This window comes from Odocoileus virginianus, chromosome 10, assembly GCF_023699985.2.
Source record: "Odocoileus virginianus isolate 20LAN1187 ecotype Illinois chromosome 10, Ovbor_1.2, whole genome shotgun sequence".
Lineage (NCBI taxonomy): Eukaryota > Metazoa > Chordata > Mammalia > Artiodactyla > Cervidae > Odocoileus > Odocoileus virginianus.
The window spans coordinates 31,841,288-31,862,853 of record NC_069683.1 but is presented as its reverse complement, the minus strand read 5'-3'; the positions used below and the strand labels follow the sequence as shown (position 1 = coordinate 31,862,853).

The 21,566-nt window shown below is 39.4% G+C and overlaps 2 protein-coding genes across 2 annotated transcripts; both read right to left on the bottom strand.

The window, feature by feature from the left end:
* Positions 1-908: 908 nt before the first annotated feature.
* On the bottom strand, positions 909-1,841 carry LOC110151276 (olfactory receptor 5P1-like). The gene has a single exon (XM_020914606.2). It carries the CDS (start codon positions 1,839-1,841, stop codon positions 909-911), a length of 933 nt encoding a protein of 310 aa, XP_020770265.2.
* A 13,384-nt stretch (positions 1,842-15,225) lies between these two features.
* LOC110151275 (olfactory receptor 5P1-like) lies at positions 15,226-16,158 on the bottom strand. The gene has a single exon (XM_020914605.2). It carries the CDS (start codon positions 16,156-16,158, stop codon positions 15,226-15,228), a length of 933 nt encoding a protein of 310 aa, XP_020770264.2.
* Between the last annotated feature and the right edge of the window lie 5,408 nt (positions 16,159-21,566).

Below are 21,566 nucleotides of genomic sequence, written 5' to 3'. Positions count from 1 at the left end.
CAGGCAGATTCTCTACCATCTGAGCTAAATATGGTTAGATTTCCAGTCAAATCATGCAATTGTGGTGTCCAGACCTTATTTTCTATAGATATAAATCAATCAGATTTCCATTCTCATCCTTGTTTTTGGAGTCCTCACAACTTAGACTTTCTTGGTAGCAGAGTTTGTTCAGAAGACTGACTTAAAAAAACAGCTTTAGGCTTGCTTGTCCTATTCAAATCCTCTAGATCAGTAACAGTGCTGAAGTCCTTGGACTGATTGTTGTTTTTAGAGTAGATCAAATGCATGGAATCAGAGGACTTGATTCCAAGTGCATCAGAGGCTTGAATCTGTATCTCTCAAAACAAACTATTGAATATCTCTGAGACTCAGCAGTTTCATCTGTAAAATTGAGGTAAATTGTTAGTAAGCAGCATCATGAGATTGTGTGAGAATTAAATGAAGAAACATTGTGGTTTGGACTCAGACTTTCTGGATTCAGAGACTGATTGCACAGCTTCCTAGCTGCATCAGTCTGGGCAATCTATTTAATGTCTCTGTGCACCAGTTAATTTATTTGTCAAACAGAAATAATAGAGCTATCATTATAGGATTTTTATGAGAAGTAAGCCAGCTAATATACCATTGTGCTAGAATTGGACCTGACATATTATAGGTAGAAATAATTGTTTGCTAAATAAATTAAAGTCCTAGGCATCCACAGGTGTTAATACATAATAGTGAAAATAATTGCTATCAGTATTACTAATTCCAAGATGTCTACCAACTGGTTTATAAGTGCATATAAGGGAGAATAAGAAGCCCTATGATTTCATTTTAAGCAAACAGTAAATCAGTATTTGATAGGTTCTAAGTGTGCTACTGGTAAACAAAAATTTATAGGTCATCAGAAATGTTAAGAACAAATCCTAAGAATATATTCTGACACTTACCTTTCTCAGGGCCTCCTTTACATCTCTGTTCCTCAGACTGTAGATGAGGGGGTTCAACATGGGGATCAACACTGTGTAGAAAACAGATACCACTCTGTTCTGCTTAACCGAGTAGCTGGATTTGGGCATCACATAAATGAAGGTAATCGTTCCATAGTAGAGAGTGACTGTGGTGAGGTGAGAGGTGCAGGTGGAGAAGGCCTTGTGTCTCCCTTCAGTGGAGCGCATCTTCAGGATGGTGTTGAGGATGTAGACATAAGAGAGAACAATGACAAATACTGTGACCGCAAGGATAGATCCAGAAGAAATGGAAGGGATAATTTCAATAGTGGAGACATCTGAGCAGGAAAGTTTCAACAGAGGGGAGAAATCACAGAAAAAGTGATCTATCTGATTTGGTCCACAGAAAGACAGAGTCAGTAAGCAACTACCAAATGTGCAAGCATTGACACACCCACCCAGGTAGGATACCCCAATCAAGAGAACACAGACTCTGGGGGACATGTGGGTGGAGTAGAGTAGGGGCAAGCAGATGGCCACATAGCGGTCGTAGGCCATGGCAGCCAGCAGGAAGCACTCAGCTGTCCCAAACATGACCACAGAACAGAGCTGAGCTTCACAGCCAGCAGCAGTGATGGTCAGTCCTTGTCTCAGGAATCCTATAAGCATCATAGGTGTGACAGATGTGGCACACCCACTGTCCACAAAAGCCAAATGACTGAGGAAGAGGTACATGGGGGTGTGAAGGTGGGAACAGGTTCTTATTAGAATGATTATGCTGATATTGCCTACTAAGGTGACAGCATAGATTCCTAGGAAGACCACAAAAAAGATGACACAAAGTGTAGGATCCTCTGTTAACCCCAAAAGGATGAACTCTGTCACACTGGTGTGGTTTCCAAACTCCATCTCCTCTGGGAATTGCTCCTGTTGAGAGAAATTTTAAAATTCATTTAAAAAAATATTTTCATTCTACACATTCTTGGTTTTCTTTTGTTATTCATTTCATGTATTCATAAGAATTTCCCCCTCTGCCTAGCTGTAATTATGGTGCCATACCGGATTCCTTTGTCACTTTACACAAAAGAAGAATGATTTAACCTCAGTCTCTGGGAACTCAGTTATATTCTTTTATTTACCCAATGTTTTTCTAAAACCCCTTTCCAAACTTTATATGTAGAAAGATCTGTCTCTCAAGATCCAGGTCTATAGTTCTAGTTATCTTGGAAGTCTCCAGTTAGAAATCCCACAGATACCTCAAACTCAGCCTCCTTCAGGCCAAACTCATCCTTTCATTAGACCATTGTCCTATGTTTATGGAATAACACCACAATCCACCCAATCTCTCATGTCTGAAACATGGAAATCATCCTAGCCTTCTTCCTCTCATTGTACCACATCTAATAAAATCCTATTGATACTATCTACAATCTAGCCATCCAATTTATTTATCCATTCCTATATTTCCACTGCTAGTGTCCCTACTGTAGGTGAGGCCCTGTTCATTTCTTTATTTTATTTTATTCATCTGTTTGCCTCTCTGTCTTCATTCTTCTGCCATTATAATTCACAGTACATCTGCCAAAGTGATCTCTTGCCGAAGTAAAAAGTTGATGCCAAAGTGGTCCTTTCAAGTCTTTCATGATTTCTTTAGCCTCCAAGATGAAATGTAACTGCCTTAGCACAGCACAGTGTACACTTTCTTATGTATCCCCTGCATATGACTCTGCTTCTGTCTCAGGATGTTTCTATCCAGCACTTGCACTAATCTAACCTTCCTGAAGTATTTGGTGTCTCCTTAGTCCATCTATCTTATTTGGCCTTTAATTCTTGCTCTCCCGCTTGGATGTTTCCCAGTTCAGTTCAGCCTCTCAGTCGTGTCTGACTTTTTGCGACCCCATGAATCGCAGCACGCCAGGCCTCCCTGTCCACCACCAACTCCTGGAGTTTACCCAAACTCATGTCCATCGAGTCGGTGATGCCATCCAGCCATCTCATCCTTTGTCATCCCCTTCTCCTCCTGCCCCCAATCCCTCCCAGCATCAGGGTCTTTTCCAATGAGTCAACTCTTTGCATGAGATGGCCAAAGTATTGGAGTTTCAGCATCAGCATCAGTCCTTCCAATAAACACCCAGAACTGATCTCCTTTAGGATAGACTGGTGGGATCTCCTTGCAGTCCAAGGGACTCTCAAGAGTCTTCTCCAACACCACAGTTCAAAAGCATCAATTCTTTGGTGCTCAGCTTTCTTCACAGTCCAACTCTCACATCCATACATGACTACTGGAAAAACCATAGCCTTGACTAGACAGACCTTTGTTGGCAAAGTAATGTCTCTGCTTTTTAATATGCTATCTAGGTTGGTCATAACTTTCCTTCCAAGGAGTAAGTGACTTTTAAGTTCATGGCTGCAGTCAACATCTGCAGTGATTTTGGAGCCCCCCAAAATAAAGTCTGTCACTGTTTCCACTGTTTTCCCATCTATTTCCCATGAGGTGATGGGACCAGATGCCATGATCTTAGTTTTCTGAATGTTGAGCTTTAAGCCAACTTTTTTACTCTCTTCTTTCACTCCTCCACTACCTTCATCAAGAGGCGTTTTAGTTCCTCTTCACTTTCTGCCATAAGGGTGGTGTCATCTGCATATCTGAGGTTATTGATATTTCTCCCGGCAATCTTGATTCCAGCTTGTGCTTCTTCCAGCCCAACATTTGTCATGATGTACCTCCCACTAATATTACACCAGATGGCTTCTACTTATTCTTCAAGTTCATTTCTCTACAATATCTACTCTGACATCTAATGTGTAATCAGATAAATTTCCTTTGTGTTGACATCATGCTTTGAAGATGTTTAGATTGCCACTCTTTGTACTGGGTTATGCAATTTTGTTTTGTTTTTTGCTTGCTTACATTTTATTCCTCCCAGTTAATACATAAACTCCTCAAAATGGTGTGTATTCTTATATCACAAATAACTAGTGTTGGGGAATAATATGTGCTGGAGAAAATTTTTTATGTGACTTTTTGCATGATTTATATAATGTATATGCCAGGTGGAATATACATCCCAACTCTTTCATATAATATTTATAGAGATTCATATTCTATTCTTAATTACTTTTTGAAATGTATCTCCCTATACACCTCTTTGCTACTTTTGTGCTTCTAAGAGTCATGTTAACCCAACCAGCATTTTTCTACTCAGTGTTATTGCTTTTAATTTCCATAGAAAGACAATTTTCTGCTAACATTATTTCAGTTCCTAAGATTTGAAACATTTACCATAAATGATAAATATAAGTACCAAATATTTTCACAATTCTTAATTTATTAAAAATTCCTTACATTAGAATATGAGCATTTAGTGTTTCCAGTGGTGGGGCTTTGACAAAATCAGTGTGAGGTATTATGAACCAACAGCTGAGAACGTACAGCTCATTACAGAATGTGTTATATGTTTTAAATTGATCTTCCTTAAGTGCACTTAAATTACTCTCTAGTGACAGGCAAGGTTACTGCCAGGAGTGTTAATTCTATCATGAAAAATATGTTTTTAGTTTTATGAATTGGTCTCTATGAGTTTAATTGCACAAACCATCTCCTTTCAGTATCATAACAATGATACTTCAATGCAGCCAGCACGCCTCCACTACCTTCCCTTTTTCAAAACTAACATTCATAAATCAGTTGCCCATTCCACCTGTGGCATACTTTCCAGAGCCCTCACAGTCCTACTCTCGGCTTCTGAACATTCCCTCACTTGACTGAGCCGAGCACAGAGCAGCATGTGTGCTCTTTGCCTTTTGACTCAAGCAGATTTAAGTGGGGCCAGTCCTGCATTCACTCCGCACACAGTGAACTTCAGTCTGTGCTGACAGCAGTCATGGAGACTGAGATGGAAATTTCAGATCCTTCCAGTGGCCAGTTGTTTTCACTTGCATATGACACTTAAATCTCTCTGACTCCCAGTTTTTGTTTTTGTTTTTTTTTTTTAATTCATAAAATGGGAAAATTGTCCCCATATAACATCTTTGCTGTGAGATTAAATGAAATGACAACTGCAAAGTCTTTAAAGGTATTTGGTCATACATCAGAGCTAAGTAACTATCTTTCATTAAGTAAAAATGAAATTTGGATAGATTTTCAATTGTTTAAAAATTTTATGAGAAGTAAAGTATAATGTAAGTTTTCCTTCAACCCATCAGATTTTTCACAAATCCAAAAGAAGTCAGGAAGTATAGGATCTGATGGCTTCTTAGTTCTGGACCATGTCATTCATAATCATATGAATAATATGACAATTGATTCTTGCCTTTCCCTTCCTCTTCACTGACTACCTAGGGAACTTTCTAGAATAGAACTCTGTGGCATCTCTGTGGATGCATCTTTGTGGCATTCATGCTTCAGGTTCTGATTCAGGAATTACAACTCTTCCCCAATCCTTTCCTCAATGATTGGGTCACGTTTGTTGATGATTAAGGGTCATAGGGCTTAGAGCCTCATGCAACCTGAATATCAGATGATTTCTTCCTGGTTTCCTTTTCATAGCTGCACAAGCTTAGCAGTAGCTTTGGCTGCCACAGACCATCCACACTTCTCTGGGGTCTCCTGGGAAGTCTGCTTTGGGTACACAGAATGACCATTCTGCAGTACATTTCTCTTTTTCCCCCTTTAATATTTTTTTTTAATTAGAGGATAGTTTCTTTACAATGTTGTGTTAATTTCTTGCATACAACCCAATGAATAAGCCATACATATACATATGACCCCTCCCTCTTAACCTTCCTCCCACCACCTATCCCATCCCAACCCTCTAGGTCATCACAGAGCACAAATCTGAGCTCCCTCTATTATACAACAACTTCCCACTAGCTCTCTATTTTACTTAAGGTAGTGTATATGTTTCAATGCTACTCTCTCAATTCATCCCACCCTCTCCTTCCCTCTGCCATGTCCACAAATTTCTTTTCCATGTCTGTGTCTCTAGTCCCTGCAGTGCAAATCTTGCTAAGGCCACTATTTTCACAGGAGTCATGAAACAGTTGTTGAGTTTCTTTTATTTTTAATTTCTCATTGAACAAACACAAATTTAAATTATTTAAATAAAATCTGTGATTACTGCGCTCACCTTTTAGAGCCAAAATTGCTGTTGCTGAATTCCAAAGAGAATTTTATAAAGCAGATGTTTTCCACTTACTTTTACAAACAGTTGTCCGCTGACTACCTGACAATATTAGCAAGAAATGCTCTCCTCCATTTAAGAACATAGTTACATACATTCTGTGACATGAGCATTTTTTTTTAATGCGTGTTGGGAGGAAAAGAAAAGTTCTAATAGAATCCCCTAGGATTGTTATTACTTGCCCCTTTGAGATAAGTTCCTGGCATTGTTCTCCAGAAGTGACTCATGGAGCCAGGTATCTCATTAAGGTGGCATAAGTGGAAGGTCCAGTTCCTAACAAAAGGTATATTTCTGAGGATCTTGATGGAGGCTTTGTCCAGAAACTTGGAGAAAAAACTGTCGAAATATAAATTAGGTGGGAGATGGGGATCAGAGTCAGTGCTACCAGGGCTCTAATTTCCTCTCTGTAGACAAAACAGTTTATTTAATTGAGGACATCAAGTAGTGGGGAAAGTCCTGGAGTAATATGGGTAAGCAGAAAGTAAGCAGAACAAAGCACAGTCCACTGTTATTTAAAGTGTATTAATAATCCTTGGATTGGTGCTGGCTGGCAAATTCTTTATTGTCAGTCCAGGACCCAGTAAGAACAAGAGTTGTAGGGAAACGTTTGTACTCTTTATAGCAATTTGGGAAAGTAATTTCAAGTATGTTGACTGCAGTAATTTTAAAAAATGAGTTTACATTTTGTATTTTAGTTTTTATTGTTTTTTTGCAAGAGCCCTCCTTTTACTATCTTCCTAAGAAGTATTGACATATGGATGCTTAGGAGAGAGAAAAATAGTTTGAGAAACACTAGGCTTGCCTTTTGTATCCAGGAGACCTGGGTCCAAAGGGACTCTCCAAGAGTCCTCTCCAACGCCACAGTTCAAAAGCATAAGTTCTTCTGTCTCAGCTTTCTTTATGGTTGAACCCTCATATCTGTACATGACTACTGGAAAAACCATAGCTTTAACTATACAGACATTTGTTGGAAAACTGATGTCTGTGTTTTTTAATACACTGCCTAGGTTTATCACAGGTTTTCTTCCAAGAAGCAAGCGGCTTTTAATTTCATGGTGCAGTCACTATCTGTAGTGATTTTGGAGCCCAAGAAAATAAAGTCTGTCACTGTTTCCACTGTTTCTACATCAATATGAGATGAAGCTATGGGACCTCATGACCTGATCTTTAATTTTTGATTGTTGAGTTTTAAGCCAGCTTTTTCACTCTTCTCTTTCACCTTCATTAAGAGGCTCTTTAGTTCCTCTTCGCTTTCTGCCATAAGGTTGGTGTCATCTGTATATCTGAGGTTATTCATATTTCTCCTGGCAATCTTGATTCCAGCTTGTGCTTCATTCAGCCTGGCATTTTGCATGATATACTCTGTATATAAGCTAAATAAAAAAGGTGACAATATACCGTCTTGACACACTCCTTTCCCAATTCGAACAGTCTGTTGTTCCATATTTGGTTCTAACTGTTGCTCCTTGACGTGTATACAGGTTTCTCAGGAGGCAGGTAAATGTGGTCTGGTATTTGCATCTCTAAGAATTTACACAGTTTGTTGTAATCTGCACAATCAAAGGCTTTCATGTAGTCAATGAAGCAGAACTAGATGTTTTTCTGGAATTCTCTTCTTTTCCTTGGTCCAGTGGATGCTGGCAATTTGATCTCTGGTTCCCCTGCCTTTTCTAAATCTAGCTGGAACATCTGGAAGTCTCAGTTCATGTACTGTTGAAGCATCACCTGGGGAATTTTGAGCATTACCTTGCTAGCATGTGAAATGAGAGCAATTGTGCAGGTAGTTTGAATATTCTTTGGCATTGCCCTTCTTTGGGGTTGGAATGAAAACTGACCTTTTCCAGTCCTGTGGCCATTGCTGAGTTTTCCAAATTTGTTGGCATATTGAGAGTAGCACTTCAACAGCATCATCTTTTAGGATTTGAAATAGCTCAGCTGATATTCCAGCACCTCCATTAGCTTTGTTCATAGTGATGATTCCTAAGGCCCACTTGACTTCACACTCTAGACTATCTGGTTCTAGGTTAGTGATCACACCATCATGGTTATCTGGGTCATTAAGATATTTTTTGTATAGTTCTGTGTATTCTTGCCACCTCTTATTAATATCGACTGCTTCTGTTAGGTCCATACCATTTCTTTCTTTTATTGTGTCTATCTTTGCCTGGAATATTTTCTTGATATCTCTAATTTTCTTGAAGAGATTTCTAGTCTTTCCCATTCTATTGTTTTCCTCTATTCCTTTGCATTGTTTCCTTAGGAAAACTTTGTCCAGCATTGTGTCGTAAGGCTGCAATAAATGTAAGAGTGCAGATACCTCTTCAACTCCTCTTTTCATTTTGTTTTTCATATAAACCCCAAAGTGGAATTGCTAAATCATATCCAGTTTTAGTTTTAAACATTTTTATACCAATTTACATTTCAACTAACAGTGTACAAAGATTTCCTTATCTCTGTATTCTTGTCAACACTTGTTTTCTTCTTGTAGGCAGGTCAAAAGCAACAGATAGAACTGGATATGGAACAACAGGCTGGTCCCAAAATGGAGAAGGAGTACATCAAGGCTGTATACTGTCACCCTGCTTATTTAACTTATATGCATAGTACATCATGAGAAATGCCAGGCTGGATGAAGCACAAGCTGGAATAAAGATTGTCAGGAGAAATATTGATAACCTCAAATACACAGATGGCACCACCCTTATGGCAGAAAGTGAAGAAGAACTAAAGAGCCTCTTGATGAAAATGAAAGAAGAGAGTGAAAAAGTTGGCTTAAAGCTCAACATTCAGAAAACTAAGATCATGGCATCTGGTCCCATCACTTCATGGCAAATAGATGGGGAAACAGTGACAGACTTTATTTATTTGGGCTCCAAAATCACTGCAGATGGTGATTGCAGCCATGAAATTAAAAGACACTTACTCCTTGGAAGAAAAGTTATGACCATCAGTTCAGTTCAGTTGCTCAGTCGTGCCTGACTCTTTGCGACTCCACAAACCGCAGCACGCCAGGCCTCCCTGTCCATCACCAACTCCTGGAGTCCACCCAAACCCATGTCCATCGAGTCGGTGATGCCATCCAACCATCTCATCCTCTGTCGTCCCTTCTCCTCCTGCCCTCAATCTTTCCCAGCATCAGGATCTTTTCCAATAAGTCAGCTCTTTGCATCAGGTGGCCAAAGTATTGAAGTTTCAGCTTCAACATCAGTCCTTCCAATGAACACCCAGGACTGATCTCCTTTATGATGGACTGGTTGGATCTCCTTGCAGTCCAAGGGACTCTCAAGAGTCTTCTCCAACACCACAGTTCAAAAGCATCAATTCCTTGGTGCTCAGCTTTCTTCACAGTCCAACTCTCACATCCATACATGACTACTGGAAAAACCATAGCCTTGACTAGACAGACCTTTGTTGGCAAAGTAATGTCTCTGCTTTTTAATATGCTATCTAGGTTGGTCATAACTTTCCTTCCAAGGAGTAAGCGTCTTTTAATTTCATGACTGCAATCACCATCTGCAGTGATTTTGGAGCCCAGGAAAATAAAGTCTGCCACTGTTTCCACTGTTTCCCCATCTATTTCCCATGAGGTGATTGGATCAGATGCCATGATCTTAGATTACTGAATGTTGAGCTTTAAGCCAACTTTTTCACTCTCTCCTTTCATTTTCATCAAGAGGCTCTTTAGTTCTTCTTCACTTTCTGCCATATAGGTGGTGTCATCTGCATATCTGCTGAGGTTATTGATGTTTCTCCCGGCAGTCTTGATTCCAACTTGTGCTTCTTCCAGCCCAGCGTTTCTCACGATGTACTCTGCATATAAGTTAAATAAGCAGGGTGACAATATATAGCCTTGATGTACTCCTTTTCCTATTTGGAACCAGTCTGTTGTTCTATGTCCAGTTCTAACTTATGCTTCCTGACCTGCATACATATTTCTCAAGAGGCAGGTCAGATGGTCTGGTATTCCCTTCTCTTTCAGAATTTTTCACAGTTTATTGTGATCCACACAGTCAAAGGTTTTGACATAGTCAATAAAGCAGAAATAGATGTTTTTCTGGAATACTCTTGCTTTTTTGATGATCCAGTGGATATTGGAAATTTGATCTCTGGTTCCTCTGCCTTTTCTAAAACCAGCTTCAACATCTGGAAGTTCATGGGACACGTATTGATGAAGCCTGGCTTGGTGAATTTTAAGCATTACTTTACTAGCCTGTGAGATGAGTGCAATTGAGCATTCTTTGGCATTGGCTTTCTTAGGGATTGGAATGAAAACTGACCTTTTCCAGTCCCGTGGCCACTGCTGAGTTTTCCAAATTTACTGGCATATTGAGTGCAGGATTTGAAATAGCTCAACTGGAATTCTATAACCTCCAGTTACTTTGTTCATAGTGATGCTTCCTAAGGCCCACTTGACTTCACATTCCAGGATGTCTGGCTCTAGGTGAGTGACCACACCATCATGATTATCTGTGTCATAAAGATCTTTTTTGTATTCTTGCCACCTCTTCTTAATATCTTCTGCTTCTGTTAGATCCCCACCATTTCTGTCCTTTATTGTGTCCATCTTTGCATGAAATTTCCCTTGGTATCTCTAATTTTCTTGAAGTGATATCTAGTCTTTCCCATTCTATTATTTTCCTCTATTTCTTTGCATTGATTGTTAAGGAAGGCTTTCTTATCTCTCCTTGCTATTCTTTGGAACTCTGCATTCAAATGGGTATATCTTTCCTTTTCTCCTTTGCTTTTCACTTCCCTTGTTTTCACAGCTATTTGTAAGGCCTCCTCAGACAGCCATTTTGCTTTTTTGCATTTCTTTTTCTTGGGGATGGTCTTGATTCCTGTCTCCTTTACAATGTCACAAACCTCCATCTGTAGTTCATCAGGCACTCTGTCTATCAGATCTAGTCCCTTAAGTCTATTTCTCACTTCCACTGTATAGTCATAAGGGATTTGATTTAGGTCATACCTGAATGGTCTAGTGGCTTTCTCCACTTTCTTCAATTTCAGTCTGAATTTGGCAATAAGGAGTTCATGATCTGAGCCACAGTCTGCTCCCGGTCTTGTTTTTGCTGACTGTATAGAGCTTCTCCATCTTTGGCTGCAAAGAATATTATCAACCTGATTTCGGTGTCGACCATCTGGTGATGTCCATGTGTAGAGTCTTCTCTTGTGATATTGGAAGAGGGTGTTTGCCATGACCAGTGCATTCTCTTGACAGAACTCTGTTAGCCTTTGCCCTGCTTCATTCTGTACCCCAAGGCTACTTTGCCTGTTACTCCAGGTGTTTCTTGATTCCTACTTTTGCATTCCAGTCCCCTATAATGAAAAGGACATCTTTTTTGGGTGTTAGTTCTAAAAGATCTTGTAGGTCTTTATTTCTTGAGATTCTCACAATCTTTGCACAAGCTGTTTTCTGTCTAGCAGCTCTGGTCTTTTTTATATTTCAACATTCTACTCAACTATCACTTCCTCCAGTGGCCTTCCCTGTCATACTATCACTAGGAGTCACCACCCATACCAGCAGAGTTACTTTTAGAAGTCATATCAACTCAGCTGATTTGTATCATCCAGCCACTCATACGTTCTGCATTTATAATATTTATTCCCCCCCCCCACAAAAATGTAAGCTACATGAGAATTCTGTTCTATTACATATTATATATCTGTCAATTTATTAAAATATCTTCAGTGTTTACTTAGTTTCTACAGTATAATCAGGGCTCACAAGTATTTTTGAAATGAATGAATAACTATCCCATATCTACATGTAAAATAACCAAAAGGCCTTGATTAAATGTTCCTCTTGTATTTGGAGGTCACAATGGCAGGGAATTGTCAATGTTTGAGGCTACCTCCTTCTCTTTTCCCCAGAATTACTCGTAAGTATGTCAAGAGATGGGCTTCCCAGGTGGCGCTAGTGGTAAAGAATCTGCCTGCCAATGCAAGAGAGGTAAGAGATGTGAGTTGGATCCCTAGATTGGGAAGATCCCCTGACAAAAGAAATGGCCACCCACTCAGTATTCTTGACTGGGAAACCCCATGTAGAGGGAAGCCTGGACCTTAGTCCATGGGGTCACAAAGTGTCAGACATGGTGAAAGTGACTTAGCACACACATGCCAAGAGATATATATAAATCTTAACAGACCTGAAAATTATTGTTTGTCACATAATTCCCAATTAGCAATGCTCATATGATACCTGAGGTAAAATACAGACACTCTGACCACTGAGATATGGGTACAAAATGTCCAGAGGGAAGCTAGTCTTGTATACAGGACTTCAGAGTTCACATAATTAAAGCTCTGGTCATACTAGTCAGTATGTACTTGGGATTTTTACAGGACAATTACAACTGCTATTTATTAAAAATTCAGTATTCTAGTAATAGAAGAGAGACTCAAAAGAGACTGAAAGCAAGTGATAAATCTGACTCCTAGCTCAATTAAACCTGATGCCTGGAAGAGTGAAGCCATATGTTGCTGAGACCACTCCTGTGCTTAGAACCTGACAAGATAAACTGGAAGCCTGTAAACCTGAATAGACTCACCCTGGGGGACCTTTTCATACATTATGATAATGAACTGAATAATCATTAATTCAAAATGGAATTCTAACAGTGTGCCAGTATCTTCATTCTTTATGGTCATTTGCTATGAGTGGTCCATAGCCACATACCAGGTCTTTGACTGTGATATAATAGAAATAAATCTTTGGTCTCTACCCCCAGTTCCTAACATAGGGCTCTAAAACTCTTGCAGTTTCTTGAATGACAAGGGTGCTAGAAGCATCTTTTGTTTAAATATTCTTTAAACCTGGTTCCTGACACAGGGCTCCTGAATCCCTTGGAACCTCCTAGGTGATAGGAGTGTTTTTGTTGGAATGAGAAGATTCTCGGTGGGATTTTGGATAGCTTCTGGATGAGGACTGGCCACCAAGAAGATCAAACCATGATTATAAACTTGGAACTTTATGTTCGTGTGTGTTTCTGCAGTGAGACTGGAGACTTTTTTACGTAGCCTCTGTAAAACTCCTAAACTATGTGGTGGAGAGCTTCCAATTTGGGCAACAGATTCATGTGCTAGAAGGGTTATACACTCCAAATTATACACTTCAGCTTTCTGGTGATAGAAACTCCTGGCCTGGAGACCCTTCCAGACCTGGTGCAGTGTGTCTCTCCATCTGGTTGTTGAGTTGTCCTTTATAATAATCTTTTATGTTAAACTGGTAAATGTAAGCAGATGCTTCAGAGAATTTTGTTGAGTCATTCTAACAAACTCTCAAACCTGGAAGAGGCCTGTGGGAATCCTTGATTTGTAGCCAAGTTGGACAGAAATGTGGATACCTTGAGGACCCATTACTTGCAACTGGTGTCAGAAGGGAGGGCAGAGTTGTGGAACTGAGTCTTAAACCTGTGAGTTCTGACTGTACCTCTAGGGAGTTAGTGTCAGAATTGAATGAAATAATATAATGTCAATTTGATGTCTGGATATTTAGAACATACTGGTATTCCAGTTGGTTGATATGGGGGAAAAATACCACAAATTTGGTGTCAGAAGTGTTGTGGTTAGAGAATGTTTTCCTTTATCCATTATTTGATCATTTCACATATTTTAATTTATCCTTGTTTTGTTTAATCATTGTATGTTTCCACCTAAAATTTGCCAGAATATGACAGATAATCTACATTTTAACTTAGCAATGTATTATAAATAATATCCCATTTTGCTTCTTACTATGTCTCCCAATCCTCACTTGTTTCTTCCCATTACACTGAGTCAAGGGCTTTTATAATCGAAGTCTTGCTTTCAGATGCTCTAAAAAGTTGTCTTAGTATTTACACTGAGTTAGGAGTTCCTGAACTCCAGAAAAAATAAGGGTAGATTATTATGTAAGAAATACATTTACTACAATATTTGGCAGCACTTATTAATTAAGTTTTTTATAAATCTAAATTTTGGAACTCTGAATGTTATCACATTAGTTGGAATACTAATTCAGAGATACCCTTTTTAGTTTCTACAGCTAAGGAAAACTACATTATGCCAAATGGGAGTATTTGTAATATGTGCTTAAATATAGTTAGACTTCCAGTCAAATTTTTATAGATGTAAACCAATCCAGTTTTCGCATTCTCATACTTGTTTTGAAGTCCTCATAATCTAGACTTACTGGGAGTAGAGTTTTTTCAGAAGGCTGATGAAAAGAAACAGTTTAGGATTTCTTATCTTGCTCAAATCCTCTAGATCAGTAACAGTGCTGAAGTCCTCGAATGGATTATGTTTACAGAGTAGATAAGTGCATGGAATGAGAGGACTTGATTCCAAGTGAATCTGAGACTTGGGTCCATATCTCTCAAGCTATTGAATCCCTCTGAGACTTGGCAGTCTCATCTATAAATTGAGGTAATTTTTTAATAAGCAGCATCATGAGATTTCTGTGAAAATTAAATGAAGAAGCACGGTGGTTTGGACTCAGACTTTCTGGATTCAAAGACTGACTGAAAAACTTCCTAGCTGTATCATTCTGGGCAATCTACTTAATGTCCCTGTGTGTCAGATAATTTATTTATAAAATAGAAATAAGAACTACTAATGTAGGATTTTTACAAGAAATAAGCCAGCTAATATACCAATGTACTTAGAATAGGGCTGGACATATTATAAGTAGAAATTATCAAAGAAAAAGTTCTAGGCATTTGCAAGTGTTAACATGTAATAGTGAAAGTAATTACTGTCATTATTACTGATTTCAAGATGTCTCCTAACTGGCTTATAAGTGTATATAAGTGAGAATTAGAAATATTGTGATTTAAATTTAAGCAATCAGTTAAACAGTATTTGGTAGGTGGTCTTCTCTGGTGGCTCAGATAGTAAAGAAACTGCCTGCAACACACGGGACTCCAGTTCAATCCTTCGGTCGGGAAGATCCCCTGGAGAGTGAAATGGCTACCCACTCCAGCGTTCTTGCCTGGAAAATTCCATGGACAGAGGAGTCTGGCGGGCTACAGTTGATGGGGTTGCACAGAGTCGGATACAACTGGGCGAATACCACTCACACACACACAAATGTAATGCTGATGAACAAGCATCTGATATGTTGGGAATGGATCCTAAGAATATATTCTTAGAATTACCTTTCTCAGGGCCTCCTTTACATCTTTGTTCCTCAGACTATAGATGAGGGGGTTCAACATGGGGATCAACACTGTGTAGAACACAGACAGCACTTTGTTCTGGTCAATTGAGTAACTGGATTTGGGCATCACATAAATGAAGGTAATCGTTCCATAGTAGAGAGTGACTGTGGTGAGGTGAGAGGTGCAGGTGGAGAAGGCCTTGTGTCTCCCTTCAGTGGAGCGCATCTTCAGGATGGTGTTGAGGATGCAGATGTAAGAGCCAGTTATGACAAACACTGTGACCACAATGATGGAGCCAGAAGAGATCGAAGGGATAATTTCAATAGTGGAGACATCTGAGCAGGAAAGTTTCAACAGAGGGGAGAAATCACAGAAAAAGTCATTTATGTGATTTGGTCCACAGAAAGACAGAGTCAATAAACAACTAGTAAATGTCCAAGCATTGACACACCCACCCAGGTAGGATACCCCAGTCAAGAGAACACAGACTCTGGGGGACATGTGGGTGGAGTAGAGTAGGGGCAAGCAGATGGCCACATAGCGGTCGTAGGCCATGGCAGCCAGCAGGAAGCACTCAGCTGACCCAAATGTGATCACGGAACAGAGCTGGGCTTCACAGCCAGCAACTGGGAGGGCTAGTCTACGTTTCAGGAATCCTATAATCATCATAGGTGTGATGGATGTGGAAAACACGGTGTCTACAAAAGCCAAGTGGCTGAGGAAGAGGTACATGGGAGTCTGAAGCTGGGAACAGCTGCTTATCAGAATAATTATGCTGATATTGCCTACTAAGGTGACAACATAGATTCCTAGAAATATTACAAAGAAGATGACACAAAGTGTAGGATCCTCTGTTAATCCCAAAAGGATGAACTCTGTCACACTGGTGTGGTTTCCAACCTCCATCTCCTCTGGGAATTGTTCCTGTTGAGGGAAATTTGAAAATTCATTAAGAATGTTTTTATTCTATACATTCTTATTTTTTCTTGGTTATTCATTACACTTATTCACAATAATTTCTCCCTCTGCCTAGCTGTAAATATGGTGCTGAACAGGATTTTTTGTGTGTGGGGGGGGGATGTCTTTTTTCACAAAAGAAGAATGATTCAATCTCACTTTCTGGGACCTCAATTATATTCTTTTATTTGTCTAATGTTTATTGTATAATATCTTTCCAACCTTATTTCTAGAAATATCTGTCTCCCAAGATCCAGTTCTATAAGTTCAGTTATCTTGGAAGTCTCCAGCTAGAAATCCCACAAATACCTTAAACTCAGCCTTCTCCAGACCAAACTCATTGTTTCATTAGACCACTCCTGTGTCCTGTGTTTGTGGAATGACTCCACAATCCACCCACTCTCTCATGTCTGAAACATGGAAGTGATCCTAGCCTTCTTATCATTGTACCACATCTAATAAAATCCTACTGATACTATCTACAATTTAGCTCTCCATTTTATTAATCCATTCCCATATTTACACTGCTAGTATCCTAATCATTTTAGGCCCTGTTTATTTTTCTCTTTTATTGTATTCGTCCGTTTGCCTCCCTGTCTTCGTTCTGTGCCTTTATAATTCACAATACATCTGCCAAAGTGATCTCCTATTGAAGTAAAAAGGAATGCCAAAGTGATTCTTTCAAGTCTTTCCTGCTTTCTTTAGCCTCCAAGATGAAACCCGTCCTCCTTAGCACAGCACAGTGTATACTTTCTGATGTATCCCCTGCATATGACTCTTTGCTTGTCTCTCAGGATGTTTCCATCCAACACTTGCACTGATTCAACCTTCCTGAACACTTTAGAGTCCCCTTAGTGCACTTACCCTCTCTGACCTTTAATCCTTGTGCTCTCACTTGGATGGCCCCCAACTTCCTACCATCATTATCCTAGGTGACTTCTACTCATCCTGCAAGTTCATTTCTCTACCAAATCTGCTCTGACATCTAAGGTGTAATCAGATAAATTTCCTTTGTGTGGACATCATGCTTTGAAGATGTCTAGATTGCCATTCTTTGTACTGGTTTATTGGATTTTGTTTTGTTTGGTTTTTTGCTTGTTTATATTTTATTCTTCTCAATTAATACACAGTCTCCTCAAAATGGTGTGTATCCCTGCGTCACAAATAACTTGTGTGGGAGTAAAATGTGCTGGAGAGAACATGTTAAATGAATTTAGGCATGATTTGTATAATGAATATGCTAGATGGAATATATGGCCCAACTCCTTAGTACAATATTCATGGAGCTTCATATTCTATCACTAATTACTTTTTGAAACATATGTCCCTATACACTTCTTTACCACTTTTGTACTTTTAGGAGTCACATTAACCCAAACATGAAATTTTCTATTTACTGTTATTGTTTCTAATTTTCATAGACAATTTTCTGCTAACATTATTTCCATTCTTAAGATTTTAAACATTTACCATAAATGATAAATATAAGTATAAAATATATTCACCATTCTTAATTCCTTACTTTAGAATTTGAAAGCCTTTATTGTTTCCAGTGATGGGATTTTGACAGAATGAATTGTGAGGTATTATGAGCCGACAGCTAAGAATCTTCAATTCATTAAACAATGTGTTCTTTTTGATTCATCTTCTGTAAGTGCACTTAAATTACTCTAGTGAGAGGCAAGCTTACTGCCAGGGATGTTGGCTCTATCATGAAAAAGCTGTTTTTAGTTTTTCACTTGATTCTCTATGTGGTTGGCACAAGTCATCTCCTTTCAATATCAAGGCACTGATACTTGAATATGGGCTTCCCTGGTAGCTCAGTTGGTGAATTCCCCTGCAATGTCGGAGACCCTGGATCGATTCCCAGAGAAGGGATAGGCTGCCCACTCCAGTATTCTCGGGCTTCTCTGGTGGCTCAGATAGTAAATAATTTACCTGCAATGCAGGAGACCTGGATTCGATCCCTGGGTTGGGAAGATACCCTGGAGGATGGCTTGGCCACCCACTCTAGTATTCATGGACGGAAGAGCCTGGTGGGCTACAGTCCATGCAGTTGCCAAGAGTCAGACGCGACTGAGCAACTAAGCAGAGCATGGCTTAATTGCCTCCCCTTTTGCAAAATTAACATTCACAAATCCTTTTCCCGTTCATCCCGTGGTATACTTTTCAGGTCCCCTACGGTTCTGCTCTCAGCCTCTGAACATACTCTCATCTGAGGACTGAGCCAAGCACTGAGCAGCATGTACAATCTTTGCCTTCTGGCTCAAGAAGAGTTAAGGGGGACCAATCCTGCATTCACTGTGCACACAGTGTGAGCTTCAGTCTTGCTGACAGCAGTCATGGAGACTGGAGATGGAAGACTCAGATCCTCCCAGTGACCAGATATTTTAACTTGCACATGAGACTTAAATCTCTGACTCCTTGTTGTTTCTTTTTATTATTTTATTTTATTTTGTTTCTTTTTAAAATGGGAATAATTGTCCCTATAACTCAGCTTTGTTGTGAGATTAAAAGAACTGATATCTGAAAAGTACTCAAAGGTGTTTGGTCAGAGCTAAATAGTTATTTTTCATTAAGTAAAAATGATGTGTTGGTAGGTTTTCAATTATTTAATTTTTGATGAGAAGTGTAATGATTCATAACTAATTCTTGCCCTTCCTGTCCTCTCTACTGGCTACTTAGGGTTCTTTCTATAAACATCCTATTGATGCTTCTTCAGCTGGCTCAGGGGTTCTGAAGCTCAAATATCCCTTCCTTCAATGCACTGGTCACTTTGATGATAGAGAGAACGCATAGCCCCCTATGCTCTGTGCCTCATCCAACCTGAATATCAGTTGGTTTCTTCTTGATTTCATTATCTTAGCTGCAGTAATACAAGCTTAGCAGTGGCTCTGACTGCTGTAGACCATCCACACTTCTCTGGGGTCTCCTGGGCAGCTTGCTTTGGGTGTTCAGGATGACCATTCTGCAATGCAAATTTTGCTGAGGCCACAGTTTCAACAGGACTCAAGAGCTAAAGTTGTTGACAGAGTTTATTTTTAATTTCTCATTGAATGAATACAAGTTTAAACAAAATCCATGACTATTGCACTCACCTTTCAGAGCCAGAATTGCTGATACTGATTCCAAAGAGAATGTAATAAAGCAGATGTTTTCCACTACATTTACAAGTAGTTGTGCACTGAATACCTGGCAGTGAAAACCACTGAATCCTCCCCTTCCATCAAGAACATAGTTACATACATTCTATGAGGACGAGGGTGGGTGTCTGTGTGTGTGCTGGGAGGAAGTGAAGGCTGTAATAATAGAGTGTGATGGATCCCCTTGGGCATTATTGCTTGCCCCTGTGACGTAAAGTTTCCTGGGTTTGTTCTCCAGAAGTGACTTGTGGTGCTATGTGTCTCATTAAGCTGGCATAAGTAGAAGGTCCAGTTCCTAACAAAATGTATACTTCTGAGGATCCTGATAGAAGCTTTGTCCAGAGACTTGGAGAAAAAACTGTTGAAATAGAAATTTGGTGGGAGATAAGTACAAGAGTCAGTGCCACCAGGGTTCTAATTACATCTCTGTGGACAAAAGTTCCCTTAATTGAGGGCTTCAGGTAGCGGGGAAAGCCATGGAGTAATAAGCGTAAGTACGCAGAAACAAAACACAGTCCAGTATTACTCAAACTGTAGTGCCTGGACTGGCGCTGGCTGGCAAACTCTTCACTGTCAGTCCAGGACCAAATAACAGCAGGAGTTGTGGGGAATCATTTATATCCTTCATAGCAATTTGAGAAAGTAATTTTGTGTGTTGGCTCCAGTAACCTGAAAAATGGGTTTATACATTTATATTTTGGTTTCTCTTACTAAATTGTTCGAATAGACCTCATTTTATTATCTTCCTAAAAATATTCACCCATGGACGCTTGGGAAAAAGCAATCCTTCATTTAAATAGTTTGAGAAATACTAGGTATGGTTTTGTAGCCAGGAAACCTATATTCATTTTGAGGTATATAAATTCAATAAAATAATTTAACTTTTTTGAGACTCGATTTTATGATTACTTTGATTAATAACTTGTACTTTATAGGCTTTTGTGATTTAAAAGAGAAATAAACTGGAAAAGTTACTTGAAGTTATCGGTGTGTCTCAAATATATGACAAATGGAACAAAGTTCCTGGATGTGTTGACTATGATGGGTCACACTCACCTGAGTTGGGAGGAGCCTGTTACCTTTTGCAAATTACTGTGTTGTGCTTCCCTGGAGGCTCAGATAGTAAAGAATACACATGCAGTGCAGGAGACCTGGGTTTGATCCCTGGGTTGGGAAGAGTCCCTGGAGGAGGGCATGGCAACCCACTCCAGTATTCTTTCCTGGAGAATCCCATGGACAGAGGAGCCTGGTGGACTACAGTCCATGGGATCTCAAAGAGCGGGCACGACCAAGGAACACAGCATAGCACACACATCTTCAGTCCCAGATGCTTCCTCCTTTGAGATTCATGGCTTTCCAGCTATGGTACTTCCATGCTGCTCCTCAACCCCCAAAGACTTTATCACCTGCATGACCATTTTCCTCTCCATCTCTGTCTTTGTCATGAGTGAAGGCAACTTCTAACCATTAAAATAGCTCAACTGACCACTTAACCTCAAATTTCCTTTACTTTCTTGACTTCAATAACTTTTATTTATCCACACTCTACTTATGAAAACTTTAATCATGTTCATACTTGAAATCTCATTAATTTGCAGCTCTATTCCACCACTAAAATAAAAATATGTACTACTATGTTGTCAAAGCTTAATTAGCCAAAGGCCACCAGAAATAACACATAGTTCAACAAAATCAAGTTTGTTGGGTCAGTGTAGCAATGGAGGGCTCTGCAGAGAAGCATCACGTATCTCTCAACAACAGAGAGAAGGGACAGGACCTTTGAAGGGTTTGATTCTTATTTAAGGATATTGAAGAAGGGCCAGAGGTTCTGGGGTTCACTTCTGACAGTTTGCTGTTACCGGAGGAGGGACTGGATGCTGTCACATAATGATGACAGTTTAGTAGTTGGGTATCTAGAGTAATAGGTAGGAATAACATTTTGGGCTTGTGTACACCATACTAAGAAAGCAGTATTCACTGAAAAATTAGATCATTTTGGTGTTTTTATAGTTGCTGCATAAAGTTGGGAGAAACATTTTCTACTAACTTTGTTGGTAGGTTATCCTGTGTCTCTCCTCTCAGCCTGAAGAATGATGGACATTTTTTTTTTTCAATCCTAGAAAGTTTTGTTTTTCTGGAAAATACCCATTTCTTATCATTTACTAAATTTATTGATATAAAATTGTTCATACTATATATTTTTAACTACCTTAA